The sequence below is a fragment of the Astatotilapia calliptera genome, chromosome 17 (assembly GCF_900246225.1).
Source record: "Astatotilapia calliptera chromosome 17, fAstCal1.2, whole genome shotgun sequence".
Lineage (NCBI taxonomy): Eukaryota > Metazoa > Chordata > Actinopteri > Cichliformes > Cichlidae > Astatotilapia > Astatotilapia calliptera.
The window spans coordinates 27791596-27812699 of NC_039318.1; the positions used below are offsets into that span (position 1 = coordinate 27791596).

Here is a 21104-nt window from a genome sequence, read left to right on the forward strand (position 1 = left end):
GAACTGTGATCAAGAGTTTGACGTAACTGGCAATGAGTGTTTCACATCGCTGTGAAGGAAAGTTTGGTCCACTCTTCTTTCCACAGTTGTTTTAATTCAGTTAGATTTTAGGATTTTCAAGCAGGAAAGGCACAATGCATTTCAAGGATAATGCCAAAATGTTCTGATTATTCCCAGATTTTGACTTGGCCACTGCAAAACCTCGTGTTTGAGCTTCAGGGTGTGAACTGATGGTTGGACATTCTCCTTTAGGGTTTTCTGGTCTCAGAATTCACGGCTCCATCAGTTACAGCAAGGCGTCCAGGTCCTTAAGTAGCAAAACATCTGTTAACCATCACTACCACCATCATTTTTGTTGTTGGTGTGTTTGTCGGTTGGTTGTTTTTAATGAACGGCTGTGTTGCTTTAATGTGAGATTTTACAACAGATGTAAAAGTACTCAAACCTTCCAAAAGGTTCTGCTTTAGTCTCATCGGGTAATATTTACATTTATATTTACATTTTACAAAAATGTAATATCTCACATTTTTGGCAAATGTGAGACGAGACTTTGTCCTCTTTTTGGCACTGAATCGTGAACTTTAACTGAGAAAAGCAAAGGCTGCAGCTCTTTAGATGTTGTTCTGAGTTCAGTTGTGATCTCCTGGATGAGTTGTTGATGGGCTCTTCGCTTCATTTTGAGTTTCCAGCCTCTCATGTGAAGGTTCACCACTGTTACAAGTTTTCTCCATTTGTGGATAATGGTTCTCGTCGTGGTTCACTTGAGTACCAAACACTTAGAAATGGCTTTCCCGACCGATAGATATCAGATATCCTGTTTCTCTTCGTTTGTTGTCATGGCGTGATTTTTGAGCTCCTGGGTGTGGCTAGTGAAACTGAACTCAATGTTCAAAAAATGTGGGGGCAGTTAACTTTTTCATATATGTTCGGATAGCTTTTTTTCCCCTTGATAAAAAAAAAATCGTCTTTTAAAAACAGACTTGTTTTTACTCAGGTCATCTTATATTAAAATTGGTTTGATGATTTGTAACATGTTAATGTGACAAATATGCAAACATTAAGAAAACAGGAAGTCGAAAAGACTTTCTCACTGCACTGCGTATCACATCCTGTTGGTTACTTCATATGGTGAAAATACTCACTTGTGGCCCAGGCGGGCCCATTTCTCCTCGCAAACCTGGCTGACCTGGCTCTCCAGGATCGCCCTGATAAGAAGGAAAGGGCAAAAACCTTTAATTCTTCCTTAACTGAATGAATTTAAAGTTGTAATGTGCTATTCTTCAAATTACCTTAATTACTCTGGTCAGTATGTTGTCTGAACCAGTCTGATTGAATAAAATGACAGTTAAATTGTTAACAAACACAGTTTCAGTTGATTGGAAACAGACATAAGGTCTCATGGAGGAATGAGGCTTTTTACAAGCTGTGCTTTAACAAGCGCCTCTGTCAAACATGGTTGAACTGATCAAGTAATTATAGAGATTTGTTTACTTGTGTTCCCGGAGGTCCAGGCTTTCCCTTTATGACGATGACAGCACAATGAAAAGAAGACAGACAAAACACAGTTAAAATCTACAACGTCATAGTTCTAAACAAATCCAATATTTGCAAGACAAAGGAAAAATAGTTTGGTGCAATGAAGGATGGTAAACACACAAAAAACAAAGTTAATTACTTAACTTATCAAAAGGGAATGACACAGGAGGATAGCAGATTGAGAAGATATGAAACAGTGACTGACACAGAAGAATAATCAGAAGGCAGGCAGCCAGGAGAAAAAAACCAAACATGTTCACTGATGAGAGAGAGGGAGGGAGAGATGGTGGATACAAACTTACCGCCTCTCCTTTGTCACCTTTTCTGCCATCGGCACCCTTCAAAACAGAAAAGAAATCTCAGGTAATGTTAAAGTTTTGCAATTTCAGTTGAATTATTACAGTTAGTTATAGTACAGTATAAAGCTACTGATCTGTACACACATACTAAGCAGAAAGATGAGGATCCTATAAGTGGATCTTCTTAAAAGTGTACATTTAATAAAGCATAGCATTAACTCAGGAAGGCCACAAAGTCAAGCCCAGATCAGCTGGTTCAGTTCGCCACCTTCTACACAGTGAAGTGTTTCAGCTGCTTCAGCAGGGGCACAGCTGCTGCATACCCCCAAGCCCCTTTGCAACCCATCTTTACCGCAGCTCTTCCTTTTAATGCTGTTTCTCACTTAATGAGTAATGTAAGACAGCTTCAAACAACAATCTTCTTTTGACCACAGTTGTGCTGACTGAAGTTTAATTATCATGGCAAAGAACTTACAGGTGGGCCAGGCTTGCCAGGGTCACCTTTTTCTCCAGTGTCACCTGGTTTTCCTGGTAATCCCAATGGACCCTGATCAACAAGTAGAAAGAAATGGAAGAATTTAGCCCTTGACTCATGTTTCACAAATAAAAGTGTCAGATTTAAAGCCTGGCCAGCATTGTAACTACACATTCGGTATACTACATACTGGTTTGTCGCATTTTCAGATTTTGTCAAAATACATTTTGAAGTTACTTTCTAAATTTTGTGGGAAGTATTGTTTTTCCTTTTTTCTTATTTGAACTTTACAACTGTTGAACAAATACCCTGATTCCTCTTTCACCAGGCTCTCCAGCTGGTCCTTGTTCACCCTGCGAAAACAAATTAAATGACTCCGTGGAGGTAATATGTGACGCTGGGGATGATTATAGGGATGTTAAATCATTTTAAAAATAACAATCTTCAAAAGCAACATGTTTAAAAGTCCAAGCGCTGGTCAACAAAACAGTCACGTAACAAACAAATAGACTTTACCTTCATTCCCGGTTCTACTATAGCTCCAGGTGCACCCTACACACAAATTAAACAATAAATCTAAGCAGTAGGAAATATTTAGCCAAATGTGCTAACATTCACAATATACGTGTGAACAAAAGGGAAGAGATAAAATAATTACATTTTTTCTGGTCCATTAGTTAAATTTTTCACACTGTTAGCATTTTTCTGACACCATTGTTTCTGAATAGACCTGTTTATCAAACTAAATCTGAACTCCACTGTACCTACCATACAAACAAAACTCATAGTTGCTGTAACGGCCACTCAGGATTTACTTACATCTTTACCTCTTAATCCCGGTTCTCCAGGATTGCCAGGTAATCCAATGCTCCCTTTTTCACCTTTAGAGCCATCTTTCCCCTGAGCAAAGACATGACCTCTGATTTACAATGTCAGCAAAAAAAATGTATGCTTTAAAAATAAATAATTGGGGTTTTTAATTGTTTAATACATATCTGTTGTAGAATTGTACAACATATTAACGGCCAGCTCAATTTGGGTTTTGATGTAAAAAAAACAAACAAAAAACGGTATTGTCTGTATTTACAAAGAGTGCAGTGGCAAGATTGCATCTAAGAGGTGGGCTGACTTTAGGAAGTGATCCTGCTCCATTTCTGGGACTTCCTTTCTCAAGTCGTAAATTATAAGTAGAAGCATATTTAAATCAGTACACAAATTGATTTGCAACACACAATTTGCTGAGAATTGCACCGATATTGAGACTATATTTAGCCCATTTTTTGTACTTGATAATGAAATTAACTGACTATGTTTAGAAAAGGAGCACAATGTTTGTAAATCACCTGTAAAGTCACCCTATGAGTACTATTTGGGGATTGTGCTCACACGCTGTTTTGCCCTGTTTAGTAATATGGCGTAATTCAAACGTTATTCAAGTGGTTCAATTAAGTGTTTTAAACTTTAACTGAAATTAACATTTAGTAAACTTCTAAAACCAAAAAGAATTTTTGGCCATAAAAAAATATTTTTAACATGTCTATGCCTTGTCTATGTTTATGTCTACCCTTAGCTCCTATGAAGTTTTGCCTAGGCATGGATTTATCTGGCAAGATTTGCCAAACACTTGTGTTAAGCATGTGGAAAAGCCAGGTGTTGCGAAGTGCTCACAAAAAAAAGATCGTGGACAAACGCAACAAATCATACATAATTTCAGGTAGACCCCTACATGACACTGAATAGCCCACCAACAAAACCTCTGTTTTCACTTGTAGCAACGTACTGTGCAAATTTCCCAAATGCAGCAGACTGCATAGAATGATTGTGTGGATTTTTTTTTCACATCTGCCTCCTATTACTGGAAATTAGTGAAAAAGTATAGAAGAAAAACTAAAATTAAGCAAAGGTGTCAATCCAAAAATACAAAATTAATGTATGTGTTTATAGTCTATGTGTTCTTGAATACTACTGCTTGTTTTCACCTTGCATGTAGTATTTTGACCCATTGTTTACAGAAAAAATAATTCATGAGAAGAACTTAATGTAACCAGTGATGACTCACCTTTTGTCCTGGTTTTCCTGATAAACCAACATTTCCCTGTAAACAATGAAACTAATAAAACATCTAACAACAACAACACACAGCAATTTCCTGCTTTATGATTCCAGGATGGCAACAGCGTTAAAGAATCAAATGACTCACCCTTTCTCCATTTTCTCCCTTTTGCCCCTGCTGTCCTGGAATCCCAAAACCAGGACTACCCTGCACATATCAAAACAAACCATAACCGTACCATAAAATGATATTCAGTTATTCTATTTGCTCTAATCCTGCAATAATAAAATTGAAATGACCATGATGGACAATATCTCTCCATAACAACCTTTTCTCCCTTGTCTCCTTGTTCTCCCTTTATTCCCTGAGGGCCTGTAGAACCAACTGGACCGATGTCCCCCTGAGAGAACACATACATGAGCACATGTACATCAATTGATAAGAGAAGGCTAAACCTCTCTCCACTCTAAATGGACCCTGTGGACTGTCATTAATTATGTGCCATCCAACAGAGCATTCAGTCTCCCTGAAAAAGCTAATGAGAGAAAATTTTTAATTGTGTTCGATAAGCGGGTCCATGAGATTGAGTCTGCAAAAATACACCAATTAATTAACAATGTTTTCAATTACTCACCTCTGGCTGATTTATTTTAACTCACTTAAGATAAATACGTGCACACAGCTTAGTCTGGGTGAGAAGAAATTAAAAAAGGTGTTACAGCACCCATAGTTTCAGTAGTTTAAATCCTTTTACTCAATGATAAAACCTTTACCTGGAACTAATAGTAATTTCCTTATTTTAATCTTAAATGCCTTAACTGCAGACGAGCAGCTCGTACCAACAGAAAAAGTTGTTATAATTGCACTTTACACAGAGTTTGCAACGTCTCTTTGTACGCAGCTGAAAAAGAACAAAATTAAATCATCCAGGTTTCACAGCTGACTGCAACTACCACAGCATGACTTCTATATTAGGTTCTTATCTGTTATTATCTCACAGGTTTGAAACACGTGGTTAGCAACTATGATTACTTCATTGTTTCCCATAAAAGAAAAGCAACCCTGGAATAGATGATGGGTACATCAAAAACCACAACCATTAGTAACTAGTAAGCATAGATCTAATTAAAAGAAAGCTAATCTATATCACAGCCTCCCTATTGCTGATCTGTATCTGTTAAACTGACAGAGGGACAAATGAAAGTTTATAGAGGTTAGGCTTACAAAAAGGGATCCTGTACCACTGTCCAGAATTTATTAGCTCAAACTCAGAATTCTAAATCTATAAAGGATTGTTAAAATCCTGCTAGCCAGCTAACCCCTGGACTGTCCAAAAATGTCTCAGGAAGGAAGGAGTATTTCAAATCAAACAGACAAAAACTGTCTGATTTTACTAAAAGTAAGATGCTGAGTGTAGGTAATGAATGAACCCCCAAAATGTTGGCGTCTGCTCCTTGATGACTGCAGTTCCACCAACATGTAACTTTTTCTTTAAGTGCAATGAGACACAGGGTTCATCCAATTACCAGTCAGGTGCCTGCCTGAATGTGAAACATGTATAAGAAGATGGCAAAAATGAAGGCTGAGATGGAATTATACAGGTAGCTAGCTGCACCGACTGCTGGTGACATGCTTTTTCTCTTTTGTGTGCTTTATATCCCACAGCTTTTGATCAGGTAGGCTGAAGTTAGCATATGGTAGATGGTGAGAAAGACACCAGTTTCCCTTTTCAGATGTCAGCCAGTCAAACTGTAAAAGGAATCGCCTGGAAAGGCCGGTTAGTAACACTATGGGGGAATCTCATATGATAAAGGTGTAGATTATGGATGCTGTGACTTTAAAAGCACCTTTCTTAACTTTTCCTTATGTAATTAAGAATATATAGTGCCCGATGATTGACTTGAGAACTATCCAGACCATACCCTTGATGTCCTATGACAGCTGGAATATCCATCACCTCCTTCCCCAGAACCCAACAGGTTAAGCATTTCTTCAAGGACATTTAAGGCTATTTGACATATTTGAAGTCTGTAATTTAGCTGAAAACAATGTTTTGGAAGAATGTTGATGTAGTATACACTGATTGGAAAATTCAGTGGTGAAAATAGAAACAGATCAGCAAAAGTTCTGGAAAAAGCTCACATACTGGTAACTTACCCTGGCCCCCTTTTTCCCAGCTGGACCAATTACCTGTTGTGACAGGGAAAAGACAGTTTAATAGCAAAACCTCTATATACTAGGTTGAAATATATGAAATGGTTTTCTTACACCCTTCGCCGGGTCTCCAGCAGGTCCTCTTGGACCTTCATCTCCCTTTAATCCCATCGGTCCAGCAGGCCCCTAGAAATGTGAAGGTGAACTGTCAGTGCCACTTCTGTTGTGACCGTTAACTCCAAGCCTCTCTGATAAAAGCTGTTTATTTTTGTTCCCAACAAATCAAAACCAATTTCTTCTTTTTATCATAAAAACTAATCTTGTTGAATGACTACAAAGCGTACTACAAAACACAGGAAGATGGCCCTCATGATGACAGTTTTTCCGGTAGCAATCTCTTCCAAAAGATTATGCTGCTTCAAATTAAAAATCACTGAAGCAGAAAAAAACGACCCATTTGCAAAACATACCCACTGAGGTTTGACAATTTGGCTCGTGGATGTATGCAATCATAACCATCTCTGATAGAGTGTAATCTTCCAAACCCAGAACAAAATGACTTCCTCATTTGTTCATTCATCAATCTAAATTCCTGCTTGGAGACATTAGCAAAAGTTATTAATAGGTTTAAAGCTAGTCTTTTAGTTTTCAGAGCTGGTGCAAAATAAAAACACTGCATTTGCCCCTCCCTTGTTTTTTAGATTTCTTTATAGCTTTTGATAAATTCTTTTAACATCTGTTCCAATTTATTTCGATCTTCTCTAATCCCCACAGAGTCGAAGGTGTACATACAGGTTCAAATATATGCATATTCTAATATACTGATATTTGGTTAAATGTGTCTCAGCAAGTTGCAGTTTGATGGGATGCTTTAGGTAGCCATCGACAACTGATCACAAATCCCGCCAGGATAATTCTGGCTGGGGTCCTCTTGGCAGAATTTGTAGGATTCATTTAAACTGGTTGGTTTTCTGGCATTTCCTGACTAAGCATAGTCTACAAATTTTCAAAAGGGTTGAGGTCGGGACTTTGGAAAGGACATTACAGTGTTTGTGTTTGGAGACAGTCCTTATTTATTATTCCATTACTTGTGCAATATACCAGCACCACTGGCAACAAAACAACCCCAGAGCATGATGCTGCTACCACCATGCTTGAAAGTTGGTGCAGTGTTCTTAGGTTTGAAAGTCTCATCCATACTCCTCAAAAAGTAGTAGCAGGATAATTCAGTCTTTGTCTGACAATAAAGATTTTCTCTTTTCTTTTAAACCTCTTAAAACCTTTAAACTTTTAGATCTCTGACATAAACTATATATGTGTCTGCTCAACTTATCACTTCGTAGATCATCTCATCGAGGTCTCTTAATTGTTCCATGCTCTTACCTTAAAACAAGAGCCAATCACGCTAATGAGGTTTCAGAAAAGCCTTTCTTAGCTTATCAGGATGATTGGTTTGCTTTTAAAAAATGACGAAAACTCATTTCTATAAGTTAGCTTTCCGCAATTATTATGGGCCACAGTTTATATTTTTTGTGTGTATAAAAGTGTGTCTGTTGAAATGAATGTGTCACTATGTGTCTGTATGTTGAACTGTATTTATTTATCTTTAAACTGTGACTGTGTTTTGAAAAGCGTTGTATAATTAAACTTTTATTATTATTATTATCATTATTACTAATAAATCTGATGCCACATTGTATAAGATGCAATCCTCACTCACTGGGGGTCCTTGTGGTCCTATTGGTCCCACCTCTCCTTGGTCTCCCTAAAGAAGAAAGAAAATGTTAACGCACACTTTTTTTGTAAGCAGCCTTATTCTTGTTAATCTAAAATGAATCTTCACATTCATATGCATGATAATTGTAAAGCAGAAAGAATTTATATGTGAATGAACTCACCTTGTCTCCTGGCTCCCCTTTCATTCCTTTTTTCCCCTGCGGGTATAAATAAATCACTTGCTTTAAATTAATTCATCAATGATTGTTATGCAGTCTTCACTTTTATCTGTGATAAATCTGCTTCATTTTATTAGAAGGAAGTGCAATTCATTTATATGCATTTAAGTATAAAACATGCAGGGTAGTCATATGTGACTATTCAGTTGGTGATAAAGTGCACACCCGAGGTCCAATGATTCCCTGGATGCCCTGCTCTCCACGCTCACCCTTAAAAGACAAAGTGAAGAAACATGTGAACCCACAATAAAGTTTTAACAATAAGGGGGGTTTAGATTACTTTAGAATATTAGCAAAAATCTGAGTTTAAAAATGTATATTTTGGTACCTTTGGGCCAACTGGTCCTGCTAATCCAATATCTCCCTGCATGACAAAAGTAAAACAAACACACAAATAATCCAGTCTTTAATGCAGTGCAGACTATTCTCCAAAGTCAAGCTGATGACTAAACTCTGTGTCCTTCATGTCTGCTGTAAGGTACCTTCTCTCCTTTCTCTCCATGAGGACCTTGAACACCTTGTATGCCAACTCCCTCCTCACCCTGCAAGAAAAAAATAAATATTACAAACAATAAAGTATTTTTAGTAATTATGCACTTAGGGTCTTTATAAGCACAAAAGCTGTAATTCAAAATTACCTTTTCTCCTTTCTGGCCTGGCAGTCCTGGTCCCCCATCAACACCAATGGGACCAGGCAAACCTGCAATGCCCTGCAGCAGTTTGCACATGTGTCAGTTTGCGATGTGAGAGACAAAGCGGGCACAGAAACGTCTCAAATTCTGTTTTATTTTTTTCTTAACTAAGCTGCCCGAACACTATCATTTTATCAGCTATGTGCTTACATCTTTTCCCGGCTCTCCTTTGTCTCCTTTCACGCCCTGCTTCCCACGTAAGCCCTTTCAAAAATAAATGAAATATTATAAGATATGCAAACACAACAAGACATATTATATAACAAAATAACCAAGCGGTTTGAAAATAGGCTGATATACAACATTTATGAAAGTAAATTAAAAGTAGGGATTCGGGGGGTTTTTTTTGAGCAAATGTATAAAACGACAAGAAGACAGCCTTCATACTTACTTTTGTACCCGGCTCTCCGGGATCTCCCTGCGAAGTGCAAACAGTAGAAGCAGCTTTGATTGGACTGTGCTGTCAAAACATCTTTGTGACTCTTCATACTAAATACTCCAAGCTGTCTTGACATTATGTGATGTGCAGTGACAGGCATTATAAAACATCATGAATTAAAAAAAGGTGGGGTGTAATTACAATGCCCTTTTTTTTTCTTTGCTTCCCTTGAATTTACGTTACCTTGACAGCTATTCCTGGTGGCCCCGGTGATCCTGGCTGACCAGGCAGACCTGGAGCTCCATTGACCCCTGGAAGACTGGGAGGTCCTGGGGGACCCTGTAACATGCAGTTAAAAGTATCTTAAAATGCCTTAAAGATTACCTTTCAAAAACTACTTGTTTATTTGTTTGTTTTTTGGGGAAATTTTTTATTTTATTTTTTTTGCCTTCTCGAAAACTCACTGAGGAGCCTGGCTCTCCTTTTCGTCCGGGCACAAAATTTGGATCTGTACCAGCTATGACGTATCCCGGCTCTCCCTGAGAGGAAGGCAAAAAAAAAGACTCTGTTCATTGTTGTTGCAGCATACAAATCTTAAAAGTGCATAAACATCTGTCTCATGAATAGAAAGCAAAATTAAATGCATGGATTACACTTACTCTCTCTCCTCTCTGTCCCTTTGGACCAGGGAGCCCAGGTGGACCCTACCATGAAAAGACTGTTTCAAAAATCCTTTACAGTCTCCAAAGAATATAGATGACACAATTAATCAATCTATTTTTTTTTTTACAGATATTTTGTTCTCACCATGTCACCTGGAACACCTGTAGGGCCCTGGAAATTTAGAAAGTAATCATATTTTCAGGTTCAGATCAGATAAGTGTGAAATTCTGTTCTATATGGATATACAAGCGTGAGAAAAGGAACGTTCTTGTAGCACTATATGCAGACCTATGATGCACTGCACAACAAATTAAACACAGCATATCAGCACAAACACCTCATGCCAACTGTCAAGCACGGTGGTGGAGGGGGGATAACTTTGCTCCTTGCAATAAGTAGATCAAATGTGAGGCCATCTCCGTACGTCCTGTCGAAGTTCAGACCACAACCTGACTGAAATGCTTGGACCTCAAGAGAGCTGTGCATACACTCTTTGCACAGGACTGCTTATACTGCTGTAAAATCATTTTCATATGACTTTAGGTACCCGTTGGCCAGCAGAACCCGGTGGTCCAGTTCTTCCTGGGCGACCTGGCAAACCAGGAACACCGTCAGTTCCAGGAAGTCCCTGTCAAATTAAGACATTAGAGTCAGTCCTGAAAATAAAAATATTAATAAAAATATATATATATATATTAAATAACAAATTGCAGAGGGACACAAATACTACTGCACTGTTAGTGGTTTCGATACAGCATTTAAACATAACACTAATTGTATATACTGAATTCAAAGAAGACAGTACACGGGAACTAATTTAATGCAAATGGTTTAAAAGACGAGGTTTCACATACTTTTGAAGCTGAAATGCTCTACAAACATCTTAATTCATGTTTTGTTTACATGCAACTCTTGTTGCTAAAACTATTTTGCTTTTTGTCACTCATACTGCATGTGCTAGTATAAGGTAATAAAGGGCAGATGTTGAAGACAACAAATAATAACTAAGGCATTTATGTGTAATGTGCACAAACAACCTTATTATTATTTATGTACATATATTCATGCACATACAATTAACATATGCTGTATGTGCTGATGCTTACCCTTTCTCCTTTTTCTCCTTTTGAAGATGTGAAAGGATCAAACTCTCCAGGGCTTTGTCTGAATCTCTACAACAACATTAATAATTGTTATTTTTTAAAGGTTTGGTTGATGATAAGTAAAAAAGTGTATCTGAATATACAAGGCAGAAGCGGGGCCAGTGAAAAACTGAATAGAAGGGAGAATAAAGTTTAAGCGTATTATTTAAAAGGCGACATAAAGTAAGAACAAACATACCAGACCAAGACCCAAACTGTCTCCCTGAAAGAATAAAAGATTATCAAAAAATAAAGAAATAAGTTTATGAAATGTTACAGGAAAAAATGCATCACTTTTGCCTGAGTCAAATACAGTAACTCACCTTTTCCCCTTTTTGGCCCTGAAAAAACAGAAAATTCATATGATTAATCACTGCAGAATAACAAGGTTTAACAACTCACGATTATAACTTTGCAGGAGAAAGAATCAAACAAACCTTCATGCACTGAGTTAGGCATGGACCCTCGGGCTTAAGCATCTCCTCTGGGTCATCAGTGGGGGTGTCTAGCTGAGCACCCTGAAAATGAAAAAAAATGAATGCATTACAAACTATTCAACTGACTTTTAAGTAGACTACAGAAGCAGAGAAGGCTCACTACAAAGCTTCTTTGAATTTGCTCGTCAAGAATAATTTGAATTCCTATTATGCAACACAAGGTTGTATAACAAATTTGAGATGTAGTCTGTTTGTGCTACCAAAAATTCTGAATGAATTATTCACTATTTGAGTCATAAAAGTAAAGCTACTGTTTGCAGTGAAGGGGGGGGATCTCAGAGCTTCACACGTGTAGTCTTGTGGCCTGAAGAAAGAAACTTCAAAGTTAATTGGTTAAGCAGCAGAGACACCACATGTAGTGCCAGTTGCTGAATTTCCCAGTTAGGACACTTTTTTATGCTCGTCGCTATAAGTGACTTAGTGACTTGGAAAGTTCTATCTGTGATATTGATTCAGAGAAATTTGAAGCTGTTTATCTGCTGCACCTAAAAAAAAAAACTAAAAAAAACAGGTGTGTCTGTCTTTGCCTCCTTTCTTCTAAAATCAAAAATCACCTGCTTATTTTTTTCCTTACAATGTGCAGTTGATTGTTCTCTGGCTACCACACCGCAAGATTGCTCATGTGCTCAGGATATGAACAAGAAAAATACATGTACATCCACAACAAAAGAGGGGCAGGTGCTGGCCCGACAACAAGTAAACAACAAAAGGAAAAAAATCAACTGCTTGAACACTGCAGAGCTCCGTTTTTTCCTACTGATTGCACCAGGAAATCTATGACGTTTCTACCACACCTACTCATTTTTAGAAAAGAAATTTTGAGTTTCATTATTGAATGCGAAGCTCAAATCAGCAGCATTCACAGAGGCTTTATTTATTATCAAGGTGTGTGAAGACGGGGGACAGTGGAGCCAACTGCTGAGGATCTATGTGGACAGGTCTATTGTCTTTTATGAAAAACCAGCCTCTCAAAACACATCATCAGAAATGGGCTGAGTCTGCAGTTACGTCCTCCGGTCTGACGTCAAGTAAAGAATGGTGACGTTTTCTCACCTGCAGAGCCTTTGTGTGCAAATTTAAAATTAACTGGATGGACCTCTGTGTAATACATGGTCATTAGACACAAATAATAGGCTCCACAGGTGTTTTAGAAGATCCACCTACACGTGCAAGTATGTTCACTTTACAGGCACAGTATAAAAGCTGTCCCAATACAACAAAATCTCCTACAACGCATACTTGTATGTATCGCTTATGAACAAAGATTTTCTACATTTACAGTCATTTATTTGTTTTAGTTTCTTACAGACAGACAAGCAATACCTTTGCCTTATTTTTTTTACCTCACCTCATCTTGTAGTTTGAACTCTGTGATGAGTTCGTCGCTACAGAGGCTTCTGATAAATTCTCTCTCCACGGAGGGAAAATCATCAAAAGTTGGTGAATAGAAAATGTTTTTGTAGCTGGTGGGAGCTGCAATTTTATTCAGTTCTTCACGATCTGCATTCGAAACTCCAACTGCCAGGACGCTGACCCCTACAGAGACACAATCGTAACATGATAACTGAATATTTTAGTTTAAACTTTTAATGAGTGAAAAATCCGTTCACGTGTTTTGAACAGTTTATATTATAACTCACCCAAGGCGCGGGCAATTCTGGAGGGTGGCACCACATTGTCTTGGGCCTTGCCATCTGTAAACAAAACCAGAACATGGGGTACATCCTGCCTCATCCCATGAGCCTCCTGGAACAGTTCTTGCAGAACATAGCTGATGCCTTTTCCTGAGGAACAAAAGAACAAAAACAACAAAAAATAAGTTTTAAGAGAAAGTAATATGACTTTTGGTTAAATTCTGGTGGATTATGTTTGCTAGTTTTCCAGCACTGTAATGAGATTCTTCAGCCATGTTATTATTTGTGGTCCTGGACCATATGAATTCTTGTATCATCTCACTGATTCAACAACTTTTCTTTCTTTCTTTTTTTTACACAAAATTCAATTTGCCCATGCACAATAAAAGATCATCTCATATGATACTAACTACATCAGCAGTCAGTGTGCAGGTGTTTGGTAACAGAACAGTGTGACACCTGTTAAAAAGGCTATGGTTTTCAATACAGGAAATAGTAAAAGAGGCTCCTGGCCCACTGAAGATAGCTGGCAAAATGAGACAAAGCATGGTGCACATCTGTGTGAGTATCACCAACCGGTTTTGGTGTTGCCCCCTCCATAACGCAGCGCTCTGAGAGCCCTGAGCACAGAGTTTCTGTCTTTGAAGTCATTAAGGCGGAATTCAATGCGAGGCTCATCGCTGTAATGAACCACAGCTATCTGAAAGAAGATTGAGAGAGTGAGAAAATGCACATCATCATAACAGCAATATAAAGGATTTTTAGATCACAGCTGACTGTGATGAAACTTCATTCTTCAAAACAAAGATCATAAGAACTATATATTTGCTTGTGCTTGCCTCCTTGGCTGACAAAAAAATGGCATTATGCCATGTGTCTCCTTTCTGCCAATGTTTGAGTCTGATTCAGCCCATTTGGTGGAGAAGAGCACATTATGTTACTGCTAATGGTCTAAGCCTGCACATGAGACTCACCTTCCGGGCAGCTATTATGACTCAAAAACTGCAATCGAGTCCAATTTGTAATTGTCTAAACAGACTCACAGCCAAAGTGATAAAATTAAACACCTGAAAGTTTTATCTTCAGCACAGTACAAAGAAAAGTTTTTACTGAGCAACTAACCTGCGTGCCCTGTGAACCAATTACGGGGAAGTATGTAGCCACTCGAAATATGAAGTCTTTCATCTTCCTAAAGTTGTCAGTGCCAATGCTCGACGACTCATCCACCAAGAACACTATATCCGCTTTGGTCTTACCGCACACTGGACAGAAACAGGACAGAAAACAGTTCTAACTAAAAAATATGCTACATATTATTTAGCATGAGGGAAAAAATATAAGAGAATCTCTAAAATACCTGGTTGTGGTGGTGTTTTTTTCTCTGTCACTCTACTCAGTGTGGTTAATCGAAAGGACGTGACTGCTCCTGCCTTGCCCTCAGTGACACTTGGCTGAACGTGGGGCTTCTTGGTTGTTAAGGACTCAGTTGGAAGCACAACATCAGGGTGCCAGGTGGTCCTCATGGGTGATTGAGCAGTGGTTGTGTTGATGATAGAGGCAGTCTGGGAGTCCCCAGTGTTAGGTGGGGAATGGGGGGGCACTGTAGGTGGCACAGGCTGGACTGTTAACGCTGGGCGAGCTGGTCCCACTGTGATACACAGAACCATAACAAATAAATCAAACGCTTGAAGTCTCTGGAGTCAAACAGAGTCTTTGCTGGAACAACAAATGGGATTGCAAAGGAAGCAATAAAACACTGCTGCAGCATTCTTCAGTTTGGGTTTTCAGCTTGTACCAGTCTTAGGAAAAAGCTCCTGTAGGTGTTCACTGAACATCAACAAACAGAACAGCTGACAATAGAAAGCTAAGAAAGATGCATGGGTAGTCAGACAAATAGGTTCAACATTTTAAAGCATTCATGAAGTTTAGAATAAGATGGCCATATGAGAGATGTAGTGCTAAATAGCTTAACACTTAGCTAAGATAGCATTTCTTTTCTTCAGGAAGCTAATTTGAGCTTTGTCAATTTTATGCTTACAAAAATAAAAATACACACACAGTATAGTGTGATGTGACTGTAGGTATTATAGCCTGATCAGTGGATGTATTAAAGTAAACAGAAGGATCTGAAGTGTATGTCTGTGATTCAGTCAAACAACTTGGAGAGAGTCTTACATATTCTCTGATACATGGTGCTTATAGGCCCCTCCACTTCTCCATACAAAGGTCTGATGGTGAAAAGATATGTTCTGCCATACAAGAGATCACTGATCTTATAGTAGGTGAATCCAGGGCCAAGGATTTCTGTTTTTGTGTCAAACACTGAAAAAAACATACATAGAAAACATGGTGTTGCAAAGTGATCACTTGTGACAGTATGGATTCAAGAAATAAGAAATAGGAAAATAAATCTTTATACTAAAATGGATTTGAGTGTATAAAAAGGAAAGCAAACAGTATTTTTTAATAACCTGTAAAATAATGTGTCAAATCTACAAATAAAAATGATATATCTGAACATCTGGTGACAAATTACATGTACGGAGATTCTGTCAATTATGACAATATTACTTTAGGAATTTTGTTAATAAGACTTTTCACCTTATTAACAAAAGGGTGCTTATGTTGCCACTTTATTCACAAAAGACATATCATGGTTAAAACACTTTGAAATCTCTAAACAATTATTCCTGGCATGCTGGGATACTTGTGTTTTATTCAGGCAAATATTGCCTTTTCAGACCAAGACCTGCTAAATAAAAGAATGTTTATGGCAGGTCTCTGTATGCAGTGTAATATCATTTACATAATATGTAATTCATCTCTGGAGCCTAAAAGAAAGTTGCATGAATTATAAGAAGGTGCTTTATCAAGTTGTGGTTGCTTACTGACCTGAGATGTGCCTCCAGGAGAGGCGATATCCTGAGGCACCAGCTACGCGTGTCCAGTTCAGAACAGTACTGTTATCTGTTGTATTCAAAGCAACAAATCCTTCTACTTTGGGAAGATCCACTGAAACACACAAAATAGCTCTGATGAATAATGACATAAAGAAACAAGTGACATTAGGTGGATTTATTATATCATACGTCCTAATGAATATAAACTTTAACATTCCCAGTATTAGGCGCATATATGTACATAAAAGTTGTTTTTTTTGCATCCACCACATTAGATTTTAAATTAGGCCATCAATATGTGATTGAAGTGCAAACTTTCAGCTTTGACTCAAGAGGTTTGACAAAAGTTTTGAATGACTTGTTCCTGAAATACAACCATTTTAAACGTAGTGATTTTATGAGGCTCAAAGTAATTGGAGAAGTTTTTCATAGCCTCTGATAAAAGATTTTGAGTTGACTCAAAGTGTTTAACTTGCATTTTGGTAGCTGCTCATTGGAACTTTCAATACGAGGTACTTTTAAATCTACTAAATTTTAAGCCACCGTAGTGGCATTTACACATAATCTGTTTAAGGAAACTGGTGAAACATATATTACTGAACATTTCCCTGAAACTCAGACTGTTCCCTACTACCAGGGCCAGGCAGGACTCACAGGTACGTGCTGTGACCAGGACAGCGCTTCCTTCCCTGCTGCCCACCATGGAGGACACCTGGATCTTGTAAGCTGAGCTCTCTCGCAGGTTGCGGATGGTGTAGGAGGCAAAATCAGCCGATACCACATGGGACTTCTCATCACCCCCTAGTGCACAGAATAATTAAATCCAGCATGAAAGTGTCAAACAACCGTGTTTGCAGTCATTTACGGATGAAACTGTTATACAATGAGTCACAAGAGTCTAAACTGAGGAGTGGTAACTCATTATGCTGCTAGATGCTGTAATAGGAAAATACTGCAAATATTTTAATTTAAGACATGCTTAATATTTTCATCGACCCGAGTGAAAAAAATTTTTCTCAGCTTCTCTGATCCAGAGATGTAAATGCAGTTGTAATTCTACTGTATATTATGTCTACTTGTTCATAGCCTGAGGCATTAGAATACACATTTGGGTGGTTTATTTATGTGGTTTCTTACCAAGAAATGGGATCCAAGAGATTTTGTATCCAGAAGCCCCTGATGCTTTTTTCCAAGATAGTGTGAAGGAATTTACTCCAATGTCCTCAACCTTCACCTCCCTCACTGGCTGGATTGGATCTGACTCTGACACTGCAGCTAAGCATAACATAACATGACCACAGGAGATGTTAATCCAGGTTTTATACCATAAAGCTGTGACAATTTTTTTTTCACATCACAATGCATTAAGGACCCAGAAATCATAAAATATGTGATTAAAATATCTGAAAAAATTGCTGATGTGACTTTACTTACCCCTCCCTATTATTTTACACTGTAATAAACGTAGCACTTGAAGCTCGGAATAACACTCTGACAGTGACAGTGATAGAATGATAGCAGCCCTGCTGACTTGGACTCAGTGACACATACTACAAGTGACAGCAGCAGGAACTGTGGTTATAACGGGAAGACCAAAGTACATGACATGTCAGTCAAACGGCGACACTTACGAGGGTTTATGTGGCACAGATTGGGGAACTTTGCCGTACCCTTCCCATTTAATTACGATGGGGGCACAGCTGCACAGAGCCATTTTAGATCTAAAGATGGCTCATGATAAATTCAAAGTCACTGAGACTTCACATATGTTTAGTACCTGTGAGCTGAGATAAGGAGATTTCTGGTCCCTCTGAGTTGCCATACACTGCACAGATGGTGACTGTGTAGGTAGACTGTGGATTCAGGTCTTTGAGACGATGGAAGAGGATGCTACGATCCAGGTACTGGACTTGGGGTTTGCTATTATCTGCAAGCATCAGACGAAAACAAAACAAAAGACAAATTATCCATCTATCTGTTGTAAAGATAATGTATGGTAAATAGAGGGTCTTTAATCGGGCTGGCATGCTGGCATGCTTTAAAATGGTGTAATGGGAAGGAATAGGTATAAATATATTACCTGTTTTCCATGAGAGTTTGTACTCGGTGGCTCCAACGATGGGACTCCACGCCACATCTATAGTGGTGCTTGTGTAGGATGTCACCTTGAAGTTAGAGACATAACCCAAAGGAGCTGAAAAAATGAAAGAAAAAACATCAAGGACTGATCTTATAAATACCCTGTTTCAAGTAAAAAAGATGAATCACAAATCTTTGGCGTTTTTGATTTCCTCATCGTGACTTTTTTTCTTAAAGCCCATTTTGGAAGTTGCTGAAAGTCTGCTGATCACTAAACGCACTGCTCACTTCAGTGTCAGGACACCAATTCGTCGGGTGTGGTTACACATGTAACAGAGGTCAGTGACGATGTGTGTGGTCATGGTTAATACAAACAAAAAAGTCTGTTTAGCATGTAGTGTTGCCCCCAAAATTCGTTGTGCATTGCACCACTGAATTCAATTCTCTCCTCATGAACCATTTACATATCAAAATTTCTTATCAAGGTTTCAAGGTTTGTTTGCATTCATCTTTATAAGGTTTAATGTTTAGTTTTTAATATTTTTCGTCCCAGGCATTGTTAGCTTGATAGTGAAAGCTTGATATAAGTGCTCCTGGATATCAGTGGAATGATGTGATATCATTATTACGTCACCTGTGTGCATGCACCCACAACAGACAAAACAGAGAACCAATAATGGGGACAGCTCCACAGCTCTACTGCTTATAGACTGTGCAAGCTGGCATATCTGAGTACTTTCAGTAATACAGAGAAGTTTGAAAAACGATTTAGCTTTCTAGTTTCAGTCATGAAAAAAACCCTTTTAGACTTTAAGAGAAGTGACAGAAGTAGGAACTGTGGTTGAAATGGAGTCATTCCTGTGCCCCAAGGGTCCTATGTTCCTGAGCTCTAAAAGGCACATAATGGGAAGCTGGAAAAATGCATATTTTCCAGCTAACTAAGCACCTAATGTGACTTATGACTTATGGGCTATTGTGGGTACGCGTCAAAAAGTTCTATAGAGTGTTACCCAGTGTTTTTGTATGTGTGTGTCTGCAATAGAATGGTAAAGCAATATTGAACTGAGGAAACATAGCACCATAAGAACATAGATATACTCCTGTTACCATGGCCACATGCCAATCAAACAAAACCAGATCTCTTTCTCTCGCCATTATACTTACTGAATGACTGAGATGACGCCGCACAGAGGAACAAGACAACTAGAGGTCAGATTTCATTGATAACAGCCAGTAAGCATCCTGGGAAGCTGCTCCGGTAAGTGTGGAACACAATTTTTAAAAATAATATTTATTACATCTTTACTTCCTTCTAATAAACACTAAAGCTACACCCAAAAGTTTTCTGGGGGAAAAAAGTCTATTGAAAAAGATGAAAAAATGGCTTATTCCTACATTTGAATATGATGTCTGGTGAACAAGGTTACTTACAAGTTCTGAAGGTGGCAGCGATGCCAGGTCCAACCGCAGCGCCAAACAGCACGTAAAGCGTCAGGACATACTCCGTATCATGGGCTACATTTTTCAGCTGGTACTGTGTAGTGCTGGTGTTCAGAGCCAATTGTCTGGGACGATCCCGACCAACAAACTCTAGAAATAATATTAACATTACAGTTAGTCTGTTATTCCTCAGTGACTTCAAACTTTCACTTCGTATCAGAGGCAAATATCCTCCTTCTTTCCCTGTATTTCATCGCAAGCTACTGTCATGTTGCTATGGTTAAAGTGTCCATTGAGAAAATAACCGAGTTGAGAATATCTGCAAAAAACAAGGGTAAACAGCGGCAGACAATAGTGACTGAATAAATCACCTGGGGTGGGTCTCCATGCCAGTCTGTATCCTGTAGCCCCCGGGACACTGTTCCATGAGACGACTGCAGTACTTGTGCTCACAGCAGATACTTTCAGAGTCTGTACTGAACTACTTTCCACTGACAGAAAGAGAGATAGTGAAAGACAAAGAGGACTGTTATGCATCTTATCTACTGCTTTGGTGCAATTTTATTTTGAAAATTTTTAATTACATGTCTTGATTTTCGCAGTGGTGATAGGCCCCTCAATGTCTCCAAAGATGGGGTTGATGGTGATGGTGTACTCAGAGCCTGTGTGGAGGCCCTGTATCATGTAGAAGTTAAAATTGTCCCCGAGGTTTATGTTTTCTATGTGGCCTTCTACAAGATATAAAGTGACATTTAAGCAAAGAGATGTATTAAATTAAATATTTCGCATTTTAGCTGTTTCGCAAGAAAGGTACTTAACCACGATACCTGTAGATGCCCATGTCAAACGGTATCCTGTAGCACCTTTAACTGATGCCCACCTTGCTTGAACGGTGTCTGTGGTGGCATTTTGGACCAGAAACTGATGAACTGGCACCAACTTCACTATTAAGCACATCCCACACATACATGCAAAGGTAAATTTAGGTAAATTATACACAATGACATGACAGAGTAGAGAATAGAGTCTGCTTGCTAATATTTTTTACTAAAACAATACCACCCTGCTGTGGAAATATTGTGGTACTGCACTTTAATATTTGCTCTTAGGTGTTGTTTGAAGAGACATTTAAAGCAGTTAATAAACTGCTTCCAGTGTGCCGGAGCGTGCTCTCTGGCTTTCCTGTTTATGTAAATGAACATAATG

The 21104-nt window shown here is 38.5% G+C and overlaps 1 protein-coding gene across 1 annotated transcript in view; it reads right to left on the minus strand.

Annotated features, from left to right (window-relative positions):
• Window positions 1–21104, minus strand: part of col7a1l (collagen type VII alpha 1-like) — a 76852-nt gene that overhangs the window by 39565 nt on the left and 16183 nt on the right. Inside the window, exons 11-55 of the mRNA XM_026146767.1 lie at window positions 20726–20842; window positions 20483–20629; window positions 20270–20389; window positions 19890–20048; window positions 18460–18573; window positions 18157–18306; window positions 17517–17654; window positions 17034–17180; window positions 16372–16491; window positions 15655–15801; window positions 14837–15127; window positions 14602–14741; window positions 14056–14179; window positions 13486–13629; window positions 13194–13381; window positions 11786–11866; window positions 11672–11689; window positions 11548–11571; window positions 11313–11378; window positions 10754–10834; window positions 10351–10377; window positions 10203–10247; window positions 10008–10082; window positions 9787–9882; window positions 9556–9582; window positions 9315–9368; window positions 9111–9182; window positions 8955–9014; window positions 8801–8836; window positions 8638–8682; window positions 8416–8451; window positions 8238–8282; window positions 6632–6703; window positions 6521–6553; window positions 4692–4763; window positions 4511–4570; window positions 4370–4405; window positions 3130–3210; window positions 2827–2862; window positions 2619–2663; window positions 2311–2382; window positions 1839–1874; window positions 1492–1518; window positions 1290–1325; window positions 1143–1205 (exon numbers count right to left, since the gene is read on the minus strand). Of these exons, the coding sequence (XP_026002552.1) occupies window positions 1143–1205; window positions 1290–1325; window positions 1492–1518; window positions 1839–1874; window positions 2311–2382; window positions 2619–2663; window positions 2827–2862; window positions 3130–3210; window positions 4370–4405; window positions 4511–4570; window positions 4692–4763; window positions 6521–6553; window positions 6632–6703; window positions 8238–8282; window positions 8416–8451; window positions 8638–8682; window positions 8801–8836; window positions 8955–9014; window positions 9111–9182; window positions 9315–9368; window positions 9556–9582; window positions 9787–9882; window positions 10008–10082; window positions 10203–10247; window positions 10351–10377; window positions 10754–10834; window positions 11313–11378; window positions 11548–11571; window positions 11672–11689; window positions 11786–11866; window positions 13194–13381; window positions 13486–13629; window positions 14056–14179; window positions 14602–14741; window positions 14837–15127; window positions 15655–15801; window positions 16372–16491; window positions 17034–17180; window positions 17517–17654; window positions 18157–18306; window positions 18460–18573; window positions 19890–20048; window positions 20270–20389; window positions 20483–20629; window positions 20726–20842 (3803 nt within the window). The remainder of the gene's footprint in view (window positions 1–1142; window positions 1206–1289; window positions 1326–1491; window positions 1519–1838; window positions 1875–2310; window positions 2383–2618; window positions 2664–2826; window positions 2863–3129; window positions 3211–4369; window positions 4406–4510; window positions 4571–4691; window positions 4764–6520; window positions 6554–6631; window positions 6704–8237; window positions 8283–8415; window positions 8452–8637; window positions 8683–8800; window positions 8837–8954; window positions 9015–9110; window positions 9183–9314; window positions 9369–9555; window positions 9583–9786; window positions 9883–10007; window positions 10083–10202; window positions 10248–10350; window positions 10378–10753; window positions 10835–11312; window positions 11379–11547; window positions 11572–11671; window positions 11690–11785; window positions 11867–13193; window positions 13382–13485; window positions 13630–14055; window positions 14180–14601; window positions 14742–14836; window positions 15128–15654; window positions 15802–16371; window positions 16492–17033; window positions 17181–17516; window positions 17655–18156; window positions 18307–18459; window positions 18574–19889; window positions 20049–20269; window positions 20390–20482; window positions 20630–20725; window positions 20843–21104) is intronic.